The sequence below is a fragment of the Artemia sp. Qi Xiang Cuo genome, chromosome 3 (genome assembly GCF_049724085.1).
Source record: "Artemia sp. Qi Xiang Cuo chromosome 3, ASM4972408v1, whole genome shotgun sequence".
NCBI lineage: Eukaryota > Metazoa > Arthropoda > Branchiopoda > Anostraca > Artemiidae > Artemia > Artemia sp. Qi Xiang Cuo.
In genome coordinates this window covers 87,265,668-87,286,675 of record NC_142796.1, presented here as the reverse complement: position 1 = coordinate 87,286,675, position 21,008 = coordinate 87,265,668, and the positions used below count along the sequence as shown (strand labels likewise).

The 21,008-nt window shown below is 33.3% G+C and overlaps 1 protein-coding gene across 1 annotated transcript in view; it reads left to right on the top strand.

Annotated features, from left to right (window-relative positions):
* LOC148954706 (uncharacterized) overlaps window positions 1–21,008 on the top strand; it is a 116,731-nt gene that overhangs the window by 77,848 nt on the left and 17,875 nt on the right. The window contains exons 9-13 of the mRNA XM_089087210.1: window positions 4,428–4,625; window positions 8,779–8,969; window positions 11,642–11,835; window positions 14,944–15,078; window positions 19,028–19,326. Of these exons, the coding sequence (XP_088943336.1) occupies window positions 4,428–4,625; window positions 8,779–8,969; window positions 11,642–11,835; window positions 14,944–15,078; window positions 19,028–19,326 (1,017 nt within the window). The remainder of the gene's footprint in view (window positions 1–4,427; window positions 4,626–8,778; window positions 8,970–11,641; window positions 11,836–14,943; window positions 15,079–19,027; window positions 19,327–21,008) is intronic.

Sequence of the window (21,008 nt, the reverse complement as noted above, 5' to 3'; positions counted from 1 at the left end):
AAATTATCAAATAAATTACCAAAATCAGAATCAATCTCAAAATCACCCCAAGAAATTTCGGCCACTCTTGACCAAAAAAGTATCAACTCCACTTCACCAAACCTAAAAGGTCTCTTACCAGACTCACAAGTCCTTTCAATAGCCTTTTTATCAAAACAGTATCTAGAGTAAACAGGGAAATGATCGGAAATGTCGCTCAATAAAACATAATTTCTAATCAAGGTGGCCGTACAGAAAATATTGTCAATCAGAAATGAGGTACTCTCTGTTATGTGAGATGGGATACATACAGGAGGTAAAGTACCTGCGGCAAGCATGGACGACAGAAAATCCAAAGATACAGAAGACTTTATATTCATCAAATTTATATTAAAATCTCCCATAATAATTAATTCAGTCGACAGTTTGAGGATGGTATCCAGTAGATCATTAAGGGTGTGTACAAACAGTGGAATAGAGCCACTAGGAGATTGATAAATAATACCAACAATTAAATCCTTACCTCTACATTTAATATCTACGAACAATGACTCAAAGACACCTTCGTTATATCTGGATAAATCCATTCTAAGAGAATGTGGGAGATTATTAGAAAAGTTCAAAGCAAGACCACCTTTCGCCATCTTTGGTCTATTCAGATGCTCGATTTTATAGCCTGTCAAATCCAAAAGCATATCATTTTTAGAATCTAAAAAAAGTCTCGCATAAACCAACAACGTCAGGTAGCCCATCAGAAACAATCTGTTTTAGATGGTCAATTGAAGAACAAAGACCCTGGATATTCAACTAGAGCACTGAAAAATATCCATCCCGCTTGACAGCCTCCCTCAGACTAGAAACATATTTACTTATTACTGTGTGGTTCACTGTGATCAAATCACTGTTGACATGTCCGATGGAATTATTGATAATGCTTAAAACATCTAACGGGTTATTTTCAAGCTCAAAAAGTCGTCCTACAACTGGGGGCGTTTCTAATTTGCCATTAAAAAAAAGACAATCGATTTTATATATGGAATTAAATCAAAAAATATAAATGCACAAAAAAAAAAAAAAAAAAAAATCTAAGCACAATCCGCGAATGATCGAACCTTTCGTATCATTGATTGACCAGGGGGTTTGGCCAAAATTTGCCCGCGGTCAGTCCATACATTAAATTTACCGAAGCAATCTCTTGCCGCATTTAAAATTTCACGATGCTGTTTTGTTAGAGTTTTTGATAAAAATTGTCAATTCTTTGGTTATCTAGTCTTTTCTTTGAAAACAACTCGAGCTGAGTCCACATTTCCGAAGTGTATTAGCACTGGAAACACTTTAGATTGATCATTAAAGTCATTCAAACTAAATCGATAAATATTTACAATATTATTAACTTCAAAACCAGGGACCAGCATCTTGTCTTTAATGATAACTGATACTTCTTTCTTTAGGTCATTTCCAGGCCTCTGCCTTACTCCATTCATCACTAAGCAATCCAACATCTTTTCTTGTTCAAAATCATCCACTTTCGATTCCAATGACAAAATCCTACTTTCCTAGCTTTTAACCATTGCAAATAGTCCTTTGAGTGATTTTTCTATTTCTTGGAATTTTGGGTTGTGATCAATGGAAATAGCATCATGAATTTTTTTTACTATAATATCAATTGCTTGATTTGCTGTATCAGGGTCTGTTAGTTTAGCCTTAACTTGACGGGAAATCTCAGCTGTAAGATTCACTTGTGTCCGATTTAATTCATCCTGGGTAAAAGCTATTTTTTGCAGGATTAGGCTAGGTGCCAGTGAGTCTTCTGCAATAACGCTCGCTGGGTTTAATGCTAGAAAAGTAGGTGATGACGATTTATAAATGTCTGGAAACGAATCTAATTCGGTATATGCTTTACCAACATCTTTTTCCGTTCTTTTGCGAGCACTAGGGTTATCCGAAAGTAATTTCAAATTAGACTCTGAAACTTGGTTCTCAGAATGATCGCCGTAGCAAAAAATTGTATATCTCCATAATCCTTTAGCACCACTTTTTGACTGCAAAACAATTGCTGTCCAAGGGGGGTAACTTTTGAAACTAGCGAGAACAATGTCAAAAGGCTTGAATTTTGACATGAGCGTAGCACTGAAAATAAATAATTACTTATCTTTGAGTGGGCCAATTAATCAAGTAATTTGCAAATAATTTCCAGTAATTGCAAGTAGTCCAAGTATTTCAATGCACGATTCAGATGATAATAGTGCTGAATACTAATCCAAAACTACAATCCATAAATAATCCTTAAGCCGTAATCACATGCAAGTCACTTGTGTAATCAGATTTTAGCTTAATAATTTCTTACGCAAAATCAATTGGCTCCGTGCCTAGGTTTATCCACAAGTAAAAAATTAATCCATGAAATGTACTTTTTATTTTAGGATGTGAACTGGTCAGAGACTGAATGAGGACTGTGAAATGAATATTTGAAATAAATGATTTTCCTCAGTTTAAGTAGACTATTTCTGTATCCAGCTGATGTGCCTTATAAGATCCATATTCCATGTGAAATGAATATTTGAAATAAATGATTTTCCTCAGTTGCCCCAATGTCATCGACACCTAGGAAACTAGTAAAAAGAATCACCCGAATTCTTCTTATCACAGTTTTATAATTCGGCGATCAAAGGGCTAGAGAAATAACCCAATATAGGCCTACCCAGCCTTCACTATACTTATTATTACACCTGGTAATAAAAATGATAAAATAGACCCACCTTTTTTCTTCCAACTCTTGCTGTTCTTTGGCTTTCCTTTTAGCAAGAGCTGCCATCAATTTTGCTCTCTACATTTTTGAAGTCTTAATTTAAACAATGAAGGGATGATGCTAATGGTGGTTTGTCGTTGGTTAAGCCTAATTTGTCAGATACTAAGTTTTGCGAAAATGTCGATTTCTAGATAATTACTAGGTATGACACGAAAACAAAGTTGAGGTCCTGTCTAGATACTAGGTAAGATCAGTGAAGCCAAGCATCGGAGAATTATTTTGTTTGTACTATTGGACTCCTCGTGGTCTAATTAGTTGGGACTAATTACAATTTACTTACAATGGACTAATTACTAACTCCTAACTAAAATTTGATCTTTCTTTGGTGGATGCTAAGTTTTGTTGAAGGACAGCCGGGTTGCCTTCCAATATTTTTAGTCACTTAAAAAGGGCACTAGAACTTTTAATTTTCGTTCGAATGAGCCCTCTGCCGTTTTTCTAGCACCCTTGGTTCGATACAATAACCCATGAAAAAACAACAACATGCAAACACGTTTCAATGATCTTTCTTCTGGCAAAAAACACAAAATTCCACATTTTTGCAGATAGGAGCTTGAAATTATCTTTATTTTCATTAAGATTCTTTGACTTTTAAGGGGTGTCTAAAGCCGATTTTTATAATATATCTATTGATATTAAAATTCTGTTTTTTAGAGTTTCGGTTACTATTGAGCCGCGTCGCTCCCTTCTTATAGTTCGTTACCATGAACTGTTTGATAACGCAATTATTTTACTGTATTTATTTTAGTATAGTAAAGATGTGTATTTGAAGTTCAAAAAGAGAGTTAGGGTACGGGTGGTGTCGATTAAGGTCAGACTCGAGTTTAGGGAGGCTTAAGGTATGAGTTATGGTATTGGTAATTACGATTAAGGTATGCCTCAAGTTTAGGGTGAACGAATACATCTACTTAGCTTTATTTGTTTTTGATCCGTAAAAATGTGTATTTTGAAGTTCAAAAAAGAGTTGGCGAATGCGTGATGTCGATTAAGGTCGATCAAGGCGTAATTGTGTAGGTACTGTCTTCTGTTGTTTTATGCTTTTTCTTCATAAATTTCTGCTTTTTCTTCTTCTGTTTTGCCTAAAAACATTCTTGAAAGTTTTTGTTTAACGGTCAACATTGTTTTCTGTTGTTTCAGGCCAGAATTGACGTCAAAAAAAAAAAAAAATACAAATTTTCTTTTTTGTCTGTCGATTGGCGAAATCCTTTTATTTCTATAAATTAAAACTTTTTTTCTTCTCTTTTGCCAATAAGAATGGCTTCAAAGGTTTTTGTTTAATGATTGGCATTATTTATTGTTGTCTCAGGCCAGAATTGACGTCAAAAAAAAATAATACAAATTTTCTTTTTTGTCTGTCGATTGGCGAAATCCTTTTATTTCTATAAATTAAAACTTTTTTTCTTCTCTTTTGCCAATAAGAATGGCTTCAAAGGTTTTTGTTTAATGATTGGCATTATTTATTGTTGTCTCAGGCCAGAAGTGACGGAAAAAAAATTTATCAGAATATTTTAAATCTTTTTATCGATTGTCAAAATTCTTCTGTTTTCATAAATTCCTTCTTCTTCTTCTTCTGTTTTGAAAATAAGAATGACTTCAAAGGTTTTTGTGTAACGGTGGGCAATGTTTTCCGGTGTTTTAGGCCAGAATTGACGATAAAATCCTTGCATTTAAAACCAAAATAGAAGAAGACGAAAAACGATTTGCAGTAGAGTGCAAGTCTAGAGAGGATGAGGCAAAATTTAGACGAGAAACTCTAGATAGACAAATGCAATCGGCCCAGCTTGAGGCAGAAAGAAGAGCTTTCGAATTTAAGGAGCGCTGTGATAAAAAATGGGAGGTAGGTTTTTTTTTTTTTTTTTTTTTTTTTTTTTTTTTTTTTTTTTTTTTTTTTATAGTATTTCCTTTGATTTAAGAACAGCCATGGAACCATAAGGCGATTTTTCATGGGACCTTAAGGCTTAACTTGGGCATAAAAGGAATGGGAATTGAAATATCAAATTATTTTTGTTAACCAATGTCTTTCAAATAAAATTGCAAATGTCTCCAAAAAATTACATCTGGTTCTGACTGTCTGTTAATCAAGGCCGTTTTCCTGGTGGGGGGGGGAGAGGTCTGAAAGAAATTTCACGAAGGGGGAGGGGGTCTAAAAGTTTCAATTTTGGATACAGTCTTAATGACGGAGGGATTCTTCAAACAAATCATAGGGCATTAATTATAGTGTCAGAAAAAAGCAATTTGTGTCAAACGGTTTATCCTTCCAAAATAATTATTACGAGCAGAAAAGTAGAAATAAATACATTCTGAAAAAACTAAATGTCTCGAGAAATAAATAAGAGACTGAAAAATGGCTTGAACCGATCAAACCATTGGTTTCGATTTGATCGATGTTTCTTAAAAATATGAATAACAGTTAAGTGGGTGAACTTGGATACGCTAAAGGAATAAAGGGAGCCTCTTCTTTCCCCTCGAAGTACTATTGTGTTTTAAATTTCGGGGCATTTCTTATTCAAATTATCAAATTGTTTTATTATTGTCCGTCCCTCGACAAATTTCCTGCTTTCTTGCCTGGGCATGGAAGTAACAGATCAAAGAAAACAGGGCATAGGAATAAGGATAAAGGGTAAATAAAAGTTCAAATAGGGATAAAATCCTTTTAATAGACAGTGATGTAATAGAAATTCACAAAAATACCAGATATTTCGGTCACATATACAGTGACCGTCATCAGTAGTAAAAAGTTTTACTACTGATGACGGTCACTGTATATGTGACCGAAATATCTGGTATTTTTGTGAATTTCTATTACATCACTGTCTATTAAAAGGATTTTATCCCTATTTGAACTTTTATTTATCGTCATGGAAAGGCAGTGTGGTCTCCGAAATTATCTAAAGGATAAAGGGAATAGGTGGTAAAAAGGAATTAAATTTTAGGCGCTTAAAAGGAGTGCAATATAATTTAAAAAGCATAGTAAATAAATTAAAAGCATATATATATATATATATAATTTTTATTTTAGAAATATATATTTAAAGTATATGTGTAAAAAAAGTAATTAAAAGTATATATATAAATAAATTGAATAGTATAAAAAGAATATTAATTAAAAAGTGCTAGCGTTCCTAGGAGTCTAGCCTTGCTCATTTGAACTGAAAAAATGTTGAATATGCTGAAATTAAGTTGGATTCCAGTTGTTAAAATTTAGAGTAAATTGATTTTTGCGGTTTTTATTTATGTTTTTTTCTGTTGAAAACACTGTGCTTCCGCTATCCCTGCGCTGTGCTCCCGACACCAGACAATCAGAGCCTTTACCCTATCGTAATTCTTTGCCGGTCTTTGGCTATTTCACTTAAAAAACGTTGATGTACAAAAACACTTTGATATTTCAATTTCTATTATGACCATTTTAAACCATAAAGATGGATTACTGTTAGAAATCGTAATTAGAAACATCAAAAATACCAATCGTTCGAACAACTGGCAACTATCAACAGACAATCAGAGCCGTCATCCGATCGTAGTTTTTTAAGGTCTTTGCTCTATCACTTGAAAAACGTTGATATACAAAAACGCTTTGATATTTCAGTTTCCATTCCTATCATGCCCCTTTTAAACCTTACAAATAGGTCTAGAGTAGAAATCGTAATTAGAAACCTCAAAAATACCCATCGTTCTAACAACTGGCAATTTTTAATAGTCAACAAGAACCTTCACCCAATCGTAGAAAAATGTCGTTATAGTATGTTGAAAGCTTAGCCTTCTGAAGCTATTTGAAATAACTAATGGGTATTATGTTGATCACAAAATCAACACTTTTGGCATTAAACAAAATTTCTAAAACAAAACGTTACGGCAAAAATTTTATTTCAAAAGAAACTAGTTTCAGTTTTAAAATGGACTAGTTACGCCAAGTTTTGTTTGAAAATTAATTTTTAAACTTTAAAATCTGGAAATCCCAAATGGAATTCAATACTTAGTAATGTAGTACGTAATAAGTTCTAAAGGAATTCGGAAATTCAGTATTTAGTAACCAGAAGCACTATTTAAGGTAAAAATAATTAATATAAGGTAAATAAAATTAATGTAAGGTAAAATTAAATAGAGGTAAAAGCTATTTAAGGTAAAATTTAAGGTAAGCACTAATAAGTTCTAAAGGAATTCGGAAATTCAGTATTTATTAATCAGAAGCACTATTTAAGGTAAAAGTAATTAATATAAGGTAAATAAAATTAATATAAGGTAAAATTAAATAAGGTAAAAACTATTTAAGGTAAAATTTAAGGTAAGCACTCAGAAGCACTATTTAAGATAACTTTAAAGTAACATCATAAAATAAAACGTTATAAAATAAAACGTTAGAGAGGTTCCCTAAATAGCGTTTAGACGAAAACAAATTTAATTATACCGCTTGGATATTATAATTGTTAATATGTTATAATTGTTTGTCATATGTTATAGTTTCTGTTTTTTTAATTCAATCTTTCCAAATAAAGTTAAACTTGAAAAAGCTTCAGAAACCTCATTTTTATCATGCCAATTTAAGGTCACGGTGAAAAAAACTTGTTTAAATTATATGCTATTTCGGAAACGTTTATCAATTTGGAAAACTTTACTCATTCATTTAAGTAGTATTACTATTGCAGTATTTGCTCCTATGTGTTGTTATGTGTATAATACAAAATATCGAAATTTTAATTTCCGTTCCTATTATGCCCGATTTAAAATCAACGCAGATTCTCTTAAATCAAGTTTCTGATTTTTATTGATTGAAGACAGAAAGACAGTACCGTGGGGAGCACGAGTACTCTGTGCTCCTGAAAATTGGGTACTCAAAATCTCCCCGACAAATAAAATTAACAAACACTATGGGCTTATATTTTGCGTTTACTTTAGTGTTCTTCCGAACGTTAATTTTAAGGGATGTTTGGAAGAAATCAATTTTTGTTCGGGGAAATTCGGAAAAAGCCCAAAAAATTATAGAAGCAGTATGATGGTGGCTATTAACTATGTAGCCAGAATACTGTTAAATAAACATTCTTATTATATTTTATTTCATAATTTGAATAAGGGGTGCTCAGAAATTCAAGAAAATTGGGGTAGCCTCCTGCATATGTCCCTCTACACACTTATCATTCCAATATCTATCAATTTCTAAATAAACAATATTGAAATTAAATTTTATAGTTGCCTCAAAGTAGATATCCTCAATAAGCCACCTATTGGCAGCCCCCCCCCCCGCGTAAAAACACAAAACAAAACAAAAGCTGATATGGACGGGAATTTGGTGATAACTGATGGTAGAAAATGCCAGTAAAATAGTGCCGGTGAGTGCGGTGATCCGAGTAACAAATCTCGACTAAGAAATTTCTTTTTCTGCCTTGCAATATTTTAGCGATTTGCTTTAACAGCCAAAGGTCTATTCATACGCATAATGTCGAGGATAAATAGATGTATATATAGATTGATTTTCCATATAACAATACAATAATTACATAACAATCTACAAACCCAAGGCTCCATGGCCTGTAGGAGGGGTACTATGCAACAGATTTCCTTACATTAAACATTTGAAGCATTTGCATCAAATGGATAGTACTATATAAGTCAAGGAAAAACTAATCATATGATCATATGATTATCATATGATATTCCATATATAAAAATTAATCATATGATATTTCATATTAATCATGTAAAAAAAAATTCTTTTGATGGTGCCAAACGAGTGGCACTCTATCTTCTCTCTCAAGGGCTCAATGCTTCTACTCCGTCGAATTCTCACTATATTCTTGAACTAAATCCTCATTTCTTGGAATTATTTTGTGGAGATTTTGAATTTGCATGGATAGTGAATATGTTTAAGCTGGTATTTGGAATCGACTTGTTATAAAATCAAATGTGTTAAAGCTAATATGTATAATTTAAAAATTATTTGAAATTAATATTACTACATTTCAGGCATAAAATTAAGTTCAATTTAAACATTTCAGACACTGGTGGTCAATGTTCAGGCTGAATTGAGGGCTAAAGAAGCAGAAATATTGAGAAAAGAGGACTTGCGGAAGAAAGAAGAGGAGGACGGGAGGAGAAAGGACGAAGAATATATTTTGCATAAGAAACATATTTTGGAACAGCAAACAGCATTTGGGTCTTACTTTAAACAGATATCAGAAATTATTAAGTAATTATTTTTACTTTTTAATATGAGAGTTTCTTTTTTTCCCGCCAACATGTTCAGATGTAGTTAACCCGGGGGATTTAGCTGAGGAACCACAGGAGGTGAGACTAGTATAAGTGAAGACTATAGGCATAAGTGACGCATAAATGAGATATTATTTATGCTCTAAAATATTGGTATACTCAGTATCATTGACTTAGTAAGGAGGGACTTGTCTCTCATGTTTTGTTTTTCTTAGGCTTCGTCGCAAGAAAAAACTATCATAGAAATCTTGGGGAGGGTTCATCTGGTTTCAAATTGTAAGATTTAGTCCTATTTAAGCGGCAATGTCGAACGGAGGGTATCCCATTCCACTTTGTTCCTCCGGACTTCCGTATATCTCAATATGGCAATGATGAACATTTTGAGATAGTAACTATAGTCTGATCAAAAAGACAGAAAGTTTTTAAGTTTTTTTCTATCTCATCGCGTAGAATAGATGATCATAGACCGAGGGGGGGGGGTCATCTAGTCTCGAACTCCACGATCTAGTGGCCAATTCAAGCTGAAAAGTCGATCAGTTAGCATCCACTCACACTTCGTTCCTCTAGACTTACACACCCTGATATGCCATCAGATGAACATTTCAAGATAGTAACTTTAATTTAACCAAAACAAAGCTATAAAATAACCATTTGAAGCAATGTGATACGAGGAGCCCCCTGGGCAAGGGCCAAATTATCCAGTTGATCCATATTAAAACCAAAATATTTTTTTCCAAGTTTGAACATGATATAGCCTATGGAAATGATGGTCGGCCAAATATTTCAGTCTGTATAATTTTAGCAGTTGGAAACCCTGACCCAAGTCTCATCCCCGCTCCCCGCAATTCGTAACCGAAGACATATTGGGCCTTCCGCAATCCACAACCGAACAGGGGCGGATCCAGTATTTTTTTAGGGGGGGGAGGAGCAATATAGGTTGATCAGAAAAAAAAATTAAGGGGGGGGGGTGCAAAATAGGTTGATCCGATAAATTTGCGTTAGGAGCAAGTTTAATAACGCAAACTTGAGTTAATTAAGTAAATTACACTACTTTAGACTACGCTAGGGGGACGCGCGCCCTCCTCGCCCTCCTCTGGATCCGCCACTGTAACCGAATACATGTTGAACCTCTTTTGGCTCATGATTCTTCTGGGATCATTCTGGTAATAGTCTTAAATGAGCAAACTGATTGTATTTTACAAATATTTCTTGATCGTGCATCCGAATCAAAGAAGCTCCTTGAGTCTGTGTGATTCCTGGTGTATATAATTCGAGTGCCCAAAGTAGAGCTCTGCCCCTCAGCCTCTCTTGCCCCAAGTATAAAGAAGCTTTACCTCTTTTGACTCGTTATCGTTCAGGGATTATTTAAGGGTTGTTCATAAAAAATCAAATGACTGTCGTAAGACAAAACACAGTAGGTTCATATTTTTCTAATGGTGTTCGATTCCAATCACGGTTGACATGTACGTATTGAGTCTGATCAAAACGCTGGACCATTTTCCTCTTGAATATATAGTTTCTCAGAATATAAGATAACTTTAATCCGTAAATGGATCATGTATACATGTTTTAAATGTAAAGATCTGCACTAGCTCTTAGGCGTGGTCATTCAAAATAAACTATGTGGTATTAGTGCCATGTTACGTATTTATACTACTACTACTAGTACAACCCCCAGGGAGTTCCCATTTCTTTTAAATCTTTCTTTAAGACATCCTTCCACCCCAACCGCGGACGAAATGCTTTCCATTTAGTCCTAGACGGTTGGCCGGAAAGGACAATCTTTGGCGATTTAGCATCCTTTATCTGCAGAACATGCTCTAGCCATCTCAACCATTCTCTCATTATAGCCCTAATAAGTGGGATTAAACCACAATTTTCGTACCGCCTTCTGTTTGGAATACGGTCAGTCATCTTTGGTATCTCAACCATTCTCTCATTATAGCCCTAATAAGTGGGATTAAACCACAATTTTCGTACCGCCTTCTGTTTGGAATACGGTCAGTCATCTTTGGTACCCAAAACAATCCGTATTCAATTTCTCTGGAAAACGTGTAGATAGCAAATCTTATTTATAAATTTATGGCGTTTATACCGGTATTTATAGCAGCTCTAACGTAACAGTTCTGGATTATTGAGCTCCCATTTTTGATGTATGATGGTCCTGGAAAGGGGTTACTCTTTAAAACTTACTCTGGGTTTGTTTACAAGCTAGTTTAGCTGTTCCGATGCTTTTTGATTCTTAAGATTAAAGTCAATTCGTAGATTTTTTAATTAGAGCATATTAGAACCAATAATCTTCATGCCATCTTTTTTTTATTCGGCCTTTTTTGCCTCGCAAGACTTTTGTCCTCCCCCTCCCCTAAATTCTAACAAATACCTTATTATTTTTTTTTTTTTTTTTGAGGGGGGGGGGTATTGAAAATGTCGTTTTTGATATTCTCATTTGTAAATTGAAAAGGATAAATTTGCCCCCCCCCCTTTAGATATTGATAAAATGCATGCCCCCCCCCCACCTAAATTGTCGTGAAATTAACGCTGCTGTAAGTGTGCTTGGATAGAAACAAGTCTATTTGAATACAGTGGTGCCAATTGATGGGGGTGGGAATAATCTACTTTTTTTATTGACCTTTTTAATTTACTTTCTTTTAGGTCTTGTCCGAATAAGAGATTACTTGAAGCATCAGTAGTACCCTTACTTGCGAAATTTGATGATTTGAAAAAGCAAATGGTTCAAGAGACAGCAAAGGCTAGAGACCAAAATTTGGCAAAGCAGGCGGCAGAAAAATCCTCTTTAATCACAAAGATGGCAAATGAAACACTAGAAGAAATACGAAAAGCTGTTGGTAAGTTCTGCCCTCCTATGCGCAATTACTTATCTATAAAAAAAGTCTAGTTTTTAGGAACGAGCCTTTAATGAAGCGGATTATTTTGTCATTTATATTTTAGTCAATATATATTATTGTATTATTATATATTTATTATTATTATTATGCATTATTATCATATTATATTATCACGTATATTAATATTATATTATTATACATTCAATAATACGTTATTATGTATATATTATAGATTATCAATATATATTGTTGAGTCAATTCCCTTGAATTCTTAGAAAACAGTAAAAAACACTCTGGAATGCTGTAGATTCCCATAGGATATTTGAAATCATTTAGTACTATTGAATAGCGAAAATAAACCAACTGTTTAAAACTGTTAAATTTTTTTAATACCCTCGCATACCTCAAAAAAACATTAGTATAACTTTTAGTTAGTTTTCCTCCCTTAAACCTCACCTCACCTCCCTCGTTTTGCTTCAACAAAAATCTTCATTTGCACCCGAGTAAATTTTCCTCGGAAAGATATAGAAAAACTTCGTTAAATAAATGAGTCACCCCACCATCCCTATCCCCTTTCTACCACCCATTGCGTAAAGCTTGTTTTACTAATTTTTACTTTTACTTTTTACTTTTTAATTTTACTTTTCTCTTTTTACTTTTTTTACTTTTATTCACAAAGACTAATTTGTCTGTTCTTTTCTTAATTTTTTAATTCCTTAATAAGTTCTGCTTTGTTTTTCTTTTTTTCACAAGCTCCTTTTTGACTAATCTCATCTTTTTTGTCTCGGTTTAGAAGTGCGAATTTGGCCGTGTGAGTTTGTGATGGCCATTTTGGACATAACCCTATCTTATATTATTGTAGGACGTCTACGGAAATTGCACACATTTGCCGATTTTTCAAGAATTCGGGCAAATTATTCGAAATATTTGGCCCAATATGACGTATTGAAAATAAATATTTAGTTCTAACGATTTCATGTGTGCTCACCAGAAGTAAATAAATTTAGCTAACACTTAGGAACTAATCTGGAATAATATTTATATATGGATAATTCATGATAAATTTTCCTAGACCTGACAGAGCGATATGATTTAACGGTAGCCTACATATTGAGATCTAACTGATGTTTCTTTGCTATCTCCGGTCAACACTCGGAGTGCCATGTTCTGCATCACGCGTAGTTGCTTCAAGGGAACTGAAAACGTACTAGACCATAGACTCAAACTGAATATACAGACTTATAAGCTATAAACTACAAGGTAGTACACAAGAATTTTTTTTAGGAAAGGGTTTTATACAAAAAAAACCTCAAAAACCGCAAACAAAATTTTTTTATGTCCATTTTTTTACGTTTTGCCGAGTCAGAAAACATTTCGGGGGGGGGGGGTCAAACCTCTAACTCCCTCCTTCCTGGATACGGCCTTGATAAACTATTCTTAATCTTATAAACTGAATATACTGTTATATGCTGTATAAGCTGATGTAATTCTGGAAATAAATGACTACTCTACATTTTTGTATAAAACACAGTTTAAAAAAAAGTTCCTTAGCATATAGTTAAATGCTTGTCATTAAGAGGCATATATAGTGTGTTTTATATACACTGGAAACCAAACGGAAAATAAGAATTAACAGATTCTTTTTTTTCAGGTCGTTACAAATTTGATAGTCTCCCGGTTAATTACCCTCCCCCAAGAAAATAGTAGTTCCATTAATTTTCATAAATATAAGTAAATAAGTGTTTACAGACACAAAGAAATTCATCAATCGCCAGGAGGGAACTTGTATATTCTAAACATCCTTTCAAAAAAACGTAATAATTACGTTACTATCAGCCAGTAAAAGAAAGAAGGAGGATAAAAAGTCGAAGAAGGAAATAGAAAAGGAAAAGGAAGAAGAAAAAGGAAAAGGAAAAAGGACTAACCTCACTGAACTCTGTATGACCCAAAAAAACTAAACAGTATCAAATAGTAATTTTTCCTTTTATTTTTTTTTTTTTTTTATGAAGCGAAATAATACGGAAAACTGATAAAAAAAAATTTATAATACGGAAAACTGAGAATTTTTTTTTCTGAAAAAAAAAAACAAAACAAAAAAAAAAAAAAAAAAAAAGCCCCATTGCCTGACAAAATATAATATTTATTGTTAAAGCCTAAGTAAAAATATTAGTTGTGGTTTTTCTATATATTGTATGAAGATAAAAGAACAACTTTTTCCAAGAAAAGCTCGTATTTGTTATTTTCAAACTTCTGCAATAATTACCAAAACCATTTGCTGAGTAGCAATTCAAGGTAGAATCAGCAGAGCCGTGCATATTCTTTCGTGGTTGAATCCTACTGATCTACATTATCATGCTGACAAGGTCTTATCCAGGGGGTTGGGGTATCAGGCATTGATTTGACCCGAAGTCTTCATGTATTCAAGACTTTTTATATAATTTCTAATTTACCAAAAGCTATAACTTACCCAAACTTACCAAATTGCTAACCTACAAAAGTTATACCTACAGGAAGTCATAAGTAACCAAAACTGACATAGTTACTAATTTACCAGAAGTTATATATAACTTACAAAAAAGAAATGAATGAAACAAAAGGTATTTCTTCATTTTTTCGTATGTGATGTATAAGCGGTGTTTTCTGTGAACCTATTGACTTTCATGACTGCCCTTCCGGGGAAAACCTAGTAAAGAATGATATTTTAGCTCATAGTAACCGAATTATGTGTAAACTCAAGACCCATATATAAACTAGAAGTGGCGAATGGCTTTGCAAATGATTTTAAATTGTTGGTCTGTACCCATCCGATGGAAAATTTGCCACCATCATTCAGGTGCCGCTCGAGTAACTACCCTGCAGAGTTTCGCTCAAAAATTAGCAACATTGAACCATCTGGGTAGCAAAAAGTGTTCGGTAAATGTTCAAATAAATTAAGTATATTTATATCTTAAGAGGTCATTTTAATATTCAGGGGCTACAAGATTACCATTAATGAAGGTGACGACTCTGCAGAACATGTGTTGTGTACCGTTAGACGTACTATCTAAAGGATTTACAGCGTTGTGTTTCAAAAATAATGTTTGCTATGTATATGTTGTTTTTTTACAGAGAAGGCAAATATTGAGGTGAAAAGAACTGCCGAAGAAGAAATGGCGGCAAGGGTACAAGCGCAGAGAATTCAAGAATCAAGACAGAAGGAAGGAGTACTCCCATCTCCTTCTAAAAAAGAAACTGTTATTTTGCGTAAGAACATACTTGTTTGTTTACCCAATATTTACGTTATGAAATGATCTATATCTTTAAAAAAAACGAAACTTATAAAGCTCTGAAGGTAAGGAAAAGTCTAGAATAGAATAAAGAAATAATCGTCAAGTGAAAACAACCAATTGGTGCTATATTGTGATTCCAGCTGATATATAGGCCTGAAAACAAGATTATTATAAGTGTTCTTAGAAAGCTTTTGACGAAATAAGTATTTAAAGATCTTCCTAGAAAGACCAATAATGGTGCAGCCTCACCAGTTCACACCACGGATGTTTTCATTTATTTTTTACGAGAGTTTGACAACAAAAAAAAGTTTTTAATTCAATATTGACAAGCCTGACTATATTTGACTCTCCGCGTTTGTTTTTGTTTTGTCTGCCCTTTTTTGGCATTGTCCTCAAATATTTTTTGTTTTTCACGTTGAAGAGTTGGTTGTCCTTTCGAAATATTCGTTTTTTTTTCAGTATTATCGTTTGGCCTTTGAAACTCTACAGGTATCTGAAAAGTTACAAAATACTGCCTAAATTTATAAAAGAACTATTTATTATTTTGAATATTATTTTAAACACAATTTATTATAAAAGAACAATATTAATATTTTACGTTAGGTTTTTGCTCAGTTGCTTTGGTGTTCTCATCCAAGTAACTCTATTAGCTTTTGTGACCTTTGTGGATCAGTTGGGACGATTGTATTTTATTAATATTTGTGGTGCTTTTATTTGTTTTTAGTTTATTTTAGTTTTTATCTTTATTTCTTCTACGTTGAAGACGCCTCGTTTTCATAAGGTAAATATCCGCGTCGTTTTAGTTATTTGTATTTTCTCTGTACTGGCCGCAGTCTTGTTTGTTTGTTCTTCATTGAGTTGTTTTCTCTCTTTGTTGTTCTAAGATTTTCAATTGATAATTTTCACCGACTTGAGCTAGCCACACTAGACTTGAGCTAGCCACAAGTCTGGTTAGCTCTCCAGACTTGAAATCCTGAGGTCAGGGGTTCGAGTCCTGGCGTCGCTGATTATTTGGTTTGGAACGGGGGTCAATGGTGTCACTCTGTAAGCTCAACCAGAGTCGGCTCAGCTCTAAATGAGTACCTGGAGAAATCTGGGGGAAAAACACGAGAAGCTTCGGATGATTTGCCCCCAACCACGCATTTCACTCCCGGCCGGAGACAGTGAATCAGAAGATCTGTACCTGCACAACGCAGACCAATGGTCAGCATGCGAAACAGTTTTTTTTACGTTTTCTTTTACCACTTCATCTTCTACATTGTTACATTTGAAGTACCAGGGAAATCGAACTTGGCTCAGTGGGAAGACATACGATTTTTTTTTTAATCTCTTGCAAAACGTTTAGATGTGGACTTAAGTCACTTATCTGCACATAACAATCATGGTTGCCCCAGTAAGGCAACCTAGTAAAAAACAAATCACAGGTCATAGTAACCGACAACTTAAAAACGAGTTTTCCAAAAATTGCCAATTGAGGAAGAATTGCCATTTGAAGCTGATTCGGGAATGGTAAATAATATTTCGATTAATCTTACGGTAAAAGTTTTCTTTTGCGAAAACAAGTTTGTGGGAATTTCGAAAAGTAGCACGAAAATTCTCGAAAATTGTGTTTGATTGAATAGGAAACTGCATCCTTGGAATCACCACTGTCAAAAACCCCAGAGAGGAAATTTACAGCCCCCCGACTTGAACAACAAGGGGGTCACTCTTTGCGTGGGTAGCGCTTGTGTGTCTTCTTTTTTTTTCTTGGTTTTGTTATTTGTGTTTGTTGTACTCTTCCCCTCTAGCTGAGCACTAGAATGATATAGATAGCTGTTTAAAGGTTCATTAGAAATGAAATTGCAATATCTAGTGCCTTGTAATAATAATATCAAAAAGAAACCACTTCCCTCTTTTTGTCATGGCATCTGAATATAATAATCATTTTTTCCAAAGTCCAGGTAACTGAATTACTTCTGGTAGAATTTCCGTTACATCACCTCATTGCCATATATTCCAAGTATCTGTGTTCAGGGATTTCTAATTTCAGTCAGCAGACAACGTTTCAAAATATTAAAGGGGCTGGGAGAGTGAAACCAAATTACCAAAGTCATGACCCATATAGATCGTTTTTCAGACGAGAGAATTGTAGTATGCCAATTCTTGGAGAGAATTAGCGCACCTTTTTCTTAAAAAAATTACCTATATATATATTTTATATATATATATATATATATATATATATATATATATATATATATATATATATATATATATATATATATATATATATATATATATATATATATATATATATATATATATATATATATATATATATATATATATATATATATATATATATATATATATATATATCTTTATATATACGTGCCCAATTATTGCTCATTTATTAGATGTTTGTGCCAACAAGGTTGAAAAAATTAAATCAAATGAAATCACTAATAAAATAAAACTAGAAGCACTAAGTATCTTGCGTCAATTTAAGTTATATAAATTTCAAAAATTGAATTTTATATTAATTCATCAACTATTTTTATCACTTATTATTTTATTTTATCGTTCAATACTAATTTATTTTGTCTATATCTTAGTAATTCCAAATGGCCTCCTGATATTTTTTTCTTTGCAGCATATTCAACAGAACTTTTCCATAGAGATTCAAGAGAAAACGTAAGAAACTACGAAGGGATAAAATACTAATGAAATAATAAATACAAAGAAAAATTACTAATTGAATAAAGCTAAAAATACTAAGAAGGCTGTAATATGTATAAATTTTAGAAGTTGTATTTTTTTTTATCAATTCATCAATTATTTTAACCCTTCCTATTTTGTTTATTTTGCCTCTAGCTTAGTAATTCAAAATTACCAAATTTTCTAACAATTTGGGAAACTTCCAGCATTTTCTGGCGATATACCCCAGGTAGATCAGAAGAAAAAAGCAGCTAGCTCCTACGACCTCCCCTCTTTTCTCCTTGTTAGTGCCCAGTCTCTAAGCAATAAAGTGACCGAACTTTTGACAAGACTAAATTACACTAGAATTGATATTTGCTGCATAACAGAGACGTGGTCTGCCAATAAATGTAACGCCCAGATAAGTAACTATAATTTTCTCGTGAAGAGTTGGAGAAACAAGGAAGGTGCTGTCGTCACACATGGAGGAGGAGTAGGTCTACAAGGCGGAAGAGTACATTCGAAACGATATACCGCACCAGATATACGAAGGCTCTCAGACTACCGACTACGAGCTGTTGTGGGTAATACTGAGACTAAAAGTTCTTCCCGGTAAGATTTCCTCGATTGTAGTTGGAGTACTCTATTAGGACTTGATGCCAGGCGACACCAGCTTGACCTTTGGACAGAAGCTTTTGGAGTCGAGCAAGCATCGAGGCTTGCTCCCCGAACCGGCACGAACAGGGTATAATACAAGGCACCAGAACAAACTGGAGCCTTGTAAGCCCGCGGCTACCGACCGATACGGATTGTCTTTTTGACAATATTTTGTGTCTCATTTTAAGAAGCGACAAGGAAGTGTGAATAATTAAATTATATTTTGTGTCTCATTTAACTCGTGTTATTTGACATAATAAATTTGTATCGTAAATGGTTTTCTTATATTTCTTTCCTTTTGCAGCACCATCACAGAGCTTGTCCATAGAAATCCACACAAATACGTAAGAAAGTACGAAGAAATAAAATACTAATGAAATAAAAATTGCGACGAAAAATTACTAATGGAATACAGCTAAAAACATTAAGAAGCTGGCATCAATTTAGCATGTTTAAATTTTGGAACTTAATTACTTATCAATTTTTCAATTATTTTTATCTTCTTTTTATTTTATTTTATCGTTTATTACCAGTTTATTTTGTCTATAGCTTAGAAATTCAAAATGATCTTCTGACTATTTTTTTTGCAGCACAATCAACGGAACTTATCTATAAAAATTCACAAGAGTTCTTAAGAAAGCACGAAGAAGCAGTATCAAAACTGTGTGAAGATGATACAACCAAAAATATTCGAGACAATACCAAGACGTTTATACAAACAATATTGAATACAATCACGCCATCTGACTTACGAGGATTTGGCGAGAAGCTTGAAAAGCTCAAACGACTCCTGTCAGGAAGATCTGTGGTAGCCCAAATGGACAAAATATTCTCTGTTCCTAATTTTCTTGCTCCGCATACTATTCTGACCTTAGCAGAAAAACTTGTGGTAAGTAATTAAGATGAAACGGAATCTTGGCTGGCTAAATCCTTTTTTTATGTTTGTTTTTGTACCATATTCTATTCTGACATCGGTAGAAATGCTATGGTAAGTTATTGAGATTCTTCTGAATTCTGACTGGCTAAAATTTTGATTCTTTTTCTATGGTTGTTCTTGTACCATATTTTATTCTGACATTGGTAAAAATGCTTAGCAGTGAAAGGCTAAGATTATACTGAATCTCGGCTGCCTAAAATTTTATAGTTATTTTGTTTTGTTTGTTGTTATTTTTCTTTTTGTTTATTCTTACACCATATTCTTTTCTGACATTGCAGAAAAGCTCGTTGTAAGTAATTAAGATTAAAATTAATTTTGGCTGGCTAAAATTTAATTTTTTAAAAGTTTATTCTTGCACCATGTTCTATTCTGACTTTGGTAGAAAAGCTTTTGGTAAGTAATTAAGATTAAACTGGCTTTCATTTTTTTACTTTTAGGCTATTCTTGTACCATCGTTTACTCTGACATTGGTAGAAATGCTGTGGTAAGCAACTAAGATTATTCTGAATTTTGGCTGCCTAAAATTTTATCGTTCTTTTTGTTTTGCTTCTTGTTAATTTTTTATTTATTCTTGCATTATATTCTTTTCTGACGTTGCAGAAAAGCTCGTGGAAAGTAATTAAGATTTAAATGAATTTTTGCTGGATGAAATTTTTATTATTATTATTATTATTTATTCTTGGACCATATTCTATCTTGACATTGGTAGAAACGCTTTTGGTAAGCAATCAACATTAAACTGAATTTCGGTTGCCTAAAATTTTATCGTTCTTTTTGTTTTGTTTTTGTTATTATTGTGTTTATTCTTGCACCATATTGTTTTCTGACATTGCAGAAAAGCTTGTGGTAAGTAATTAAGATTAAAATGAGTTTTGGCTGGATGAAATTTTTATTATTAATTTTTCATTTTATTTTATTATTATTATTTATTATTGGACTATATTCTGTCTTGACATTGGTAAGAAAGCATAGGGCGACTATGGCGTATCTCATGAAAAATTAAAGCATCCTCTCCGTATTTTTTTTTTTTTTTTATTTTTTTTTTTTTTTTTATATATAGACAAAGCGACTACCTTTTTTGGTAAGTGGAACAGGTCCAGCTATTCCCTCTCGATTTATTAAGATTGTCTACTCCCTCTCAATTTCTAACATCTCAGTACAATATTTCACTATTATTCCCTCTTGCTGCATCTTCTAGATCTTAGACAATTTATCATTGGCCTCCACTTCACACCCTCTTGATTCATGTTGTAGTGCTTTCTTTACTTTCCTGACATTCTTCTTATTTTCATTTGATCTATCATTTAAATATTTTTCTTTTTTAAACTCATTCTCTGATCTTCTGAACTTAAAGCATTTTACCAATATTTCTATCCTTTTCATCCTTTTCTACATAGTCCAATTTTAGACTCTCCAGTTTAATATTCAACTGCTTCTGGAAATTCTCTTACAAATTAACATTCTGGAGTCAATCAACGTCACAACATCCCGAAGTTACCATAATTTAACCGCAGACACTACTAGATGGTGATCGTTACTTTTAACGACACTCCTACATACCCTAGTATCTTGAGTTGATCCTGCCAGTTTTCGGTTTCCTCCCCTTCCTTCCATGCTCCTCCTAAGGTTATTGC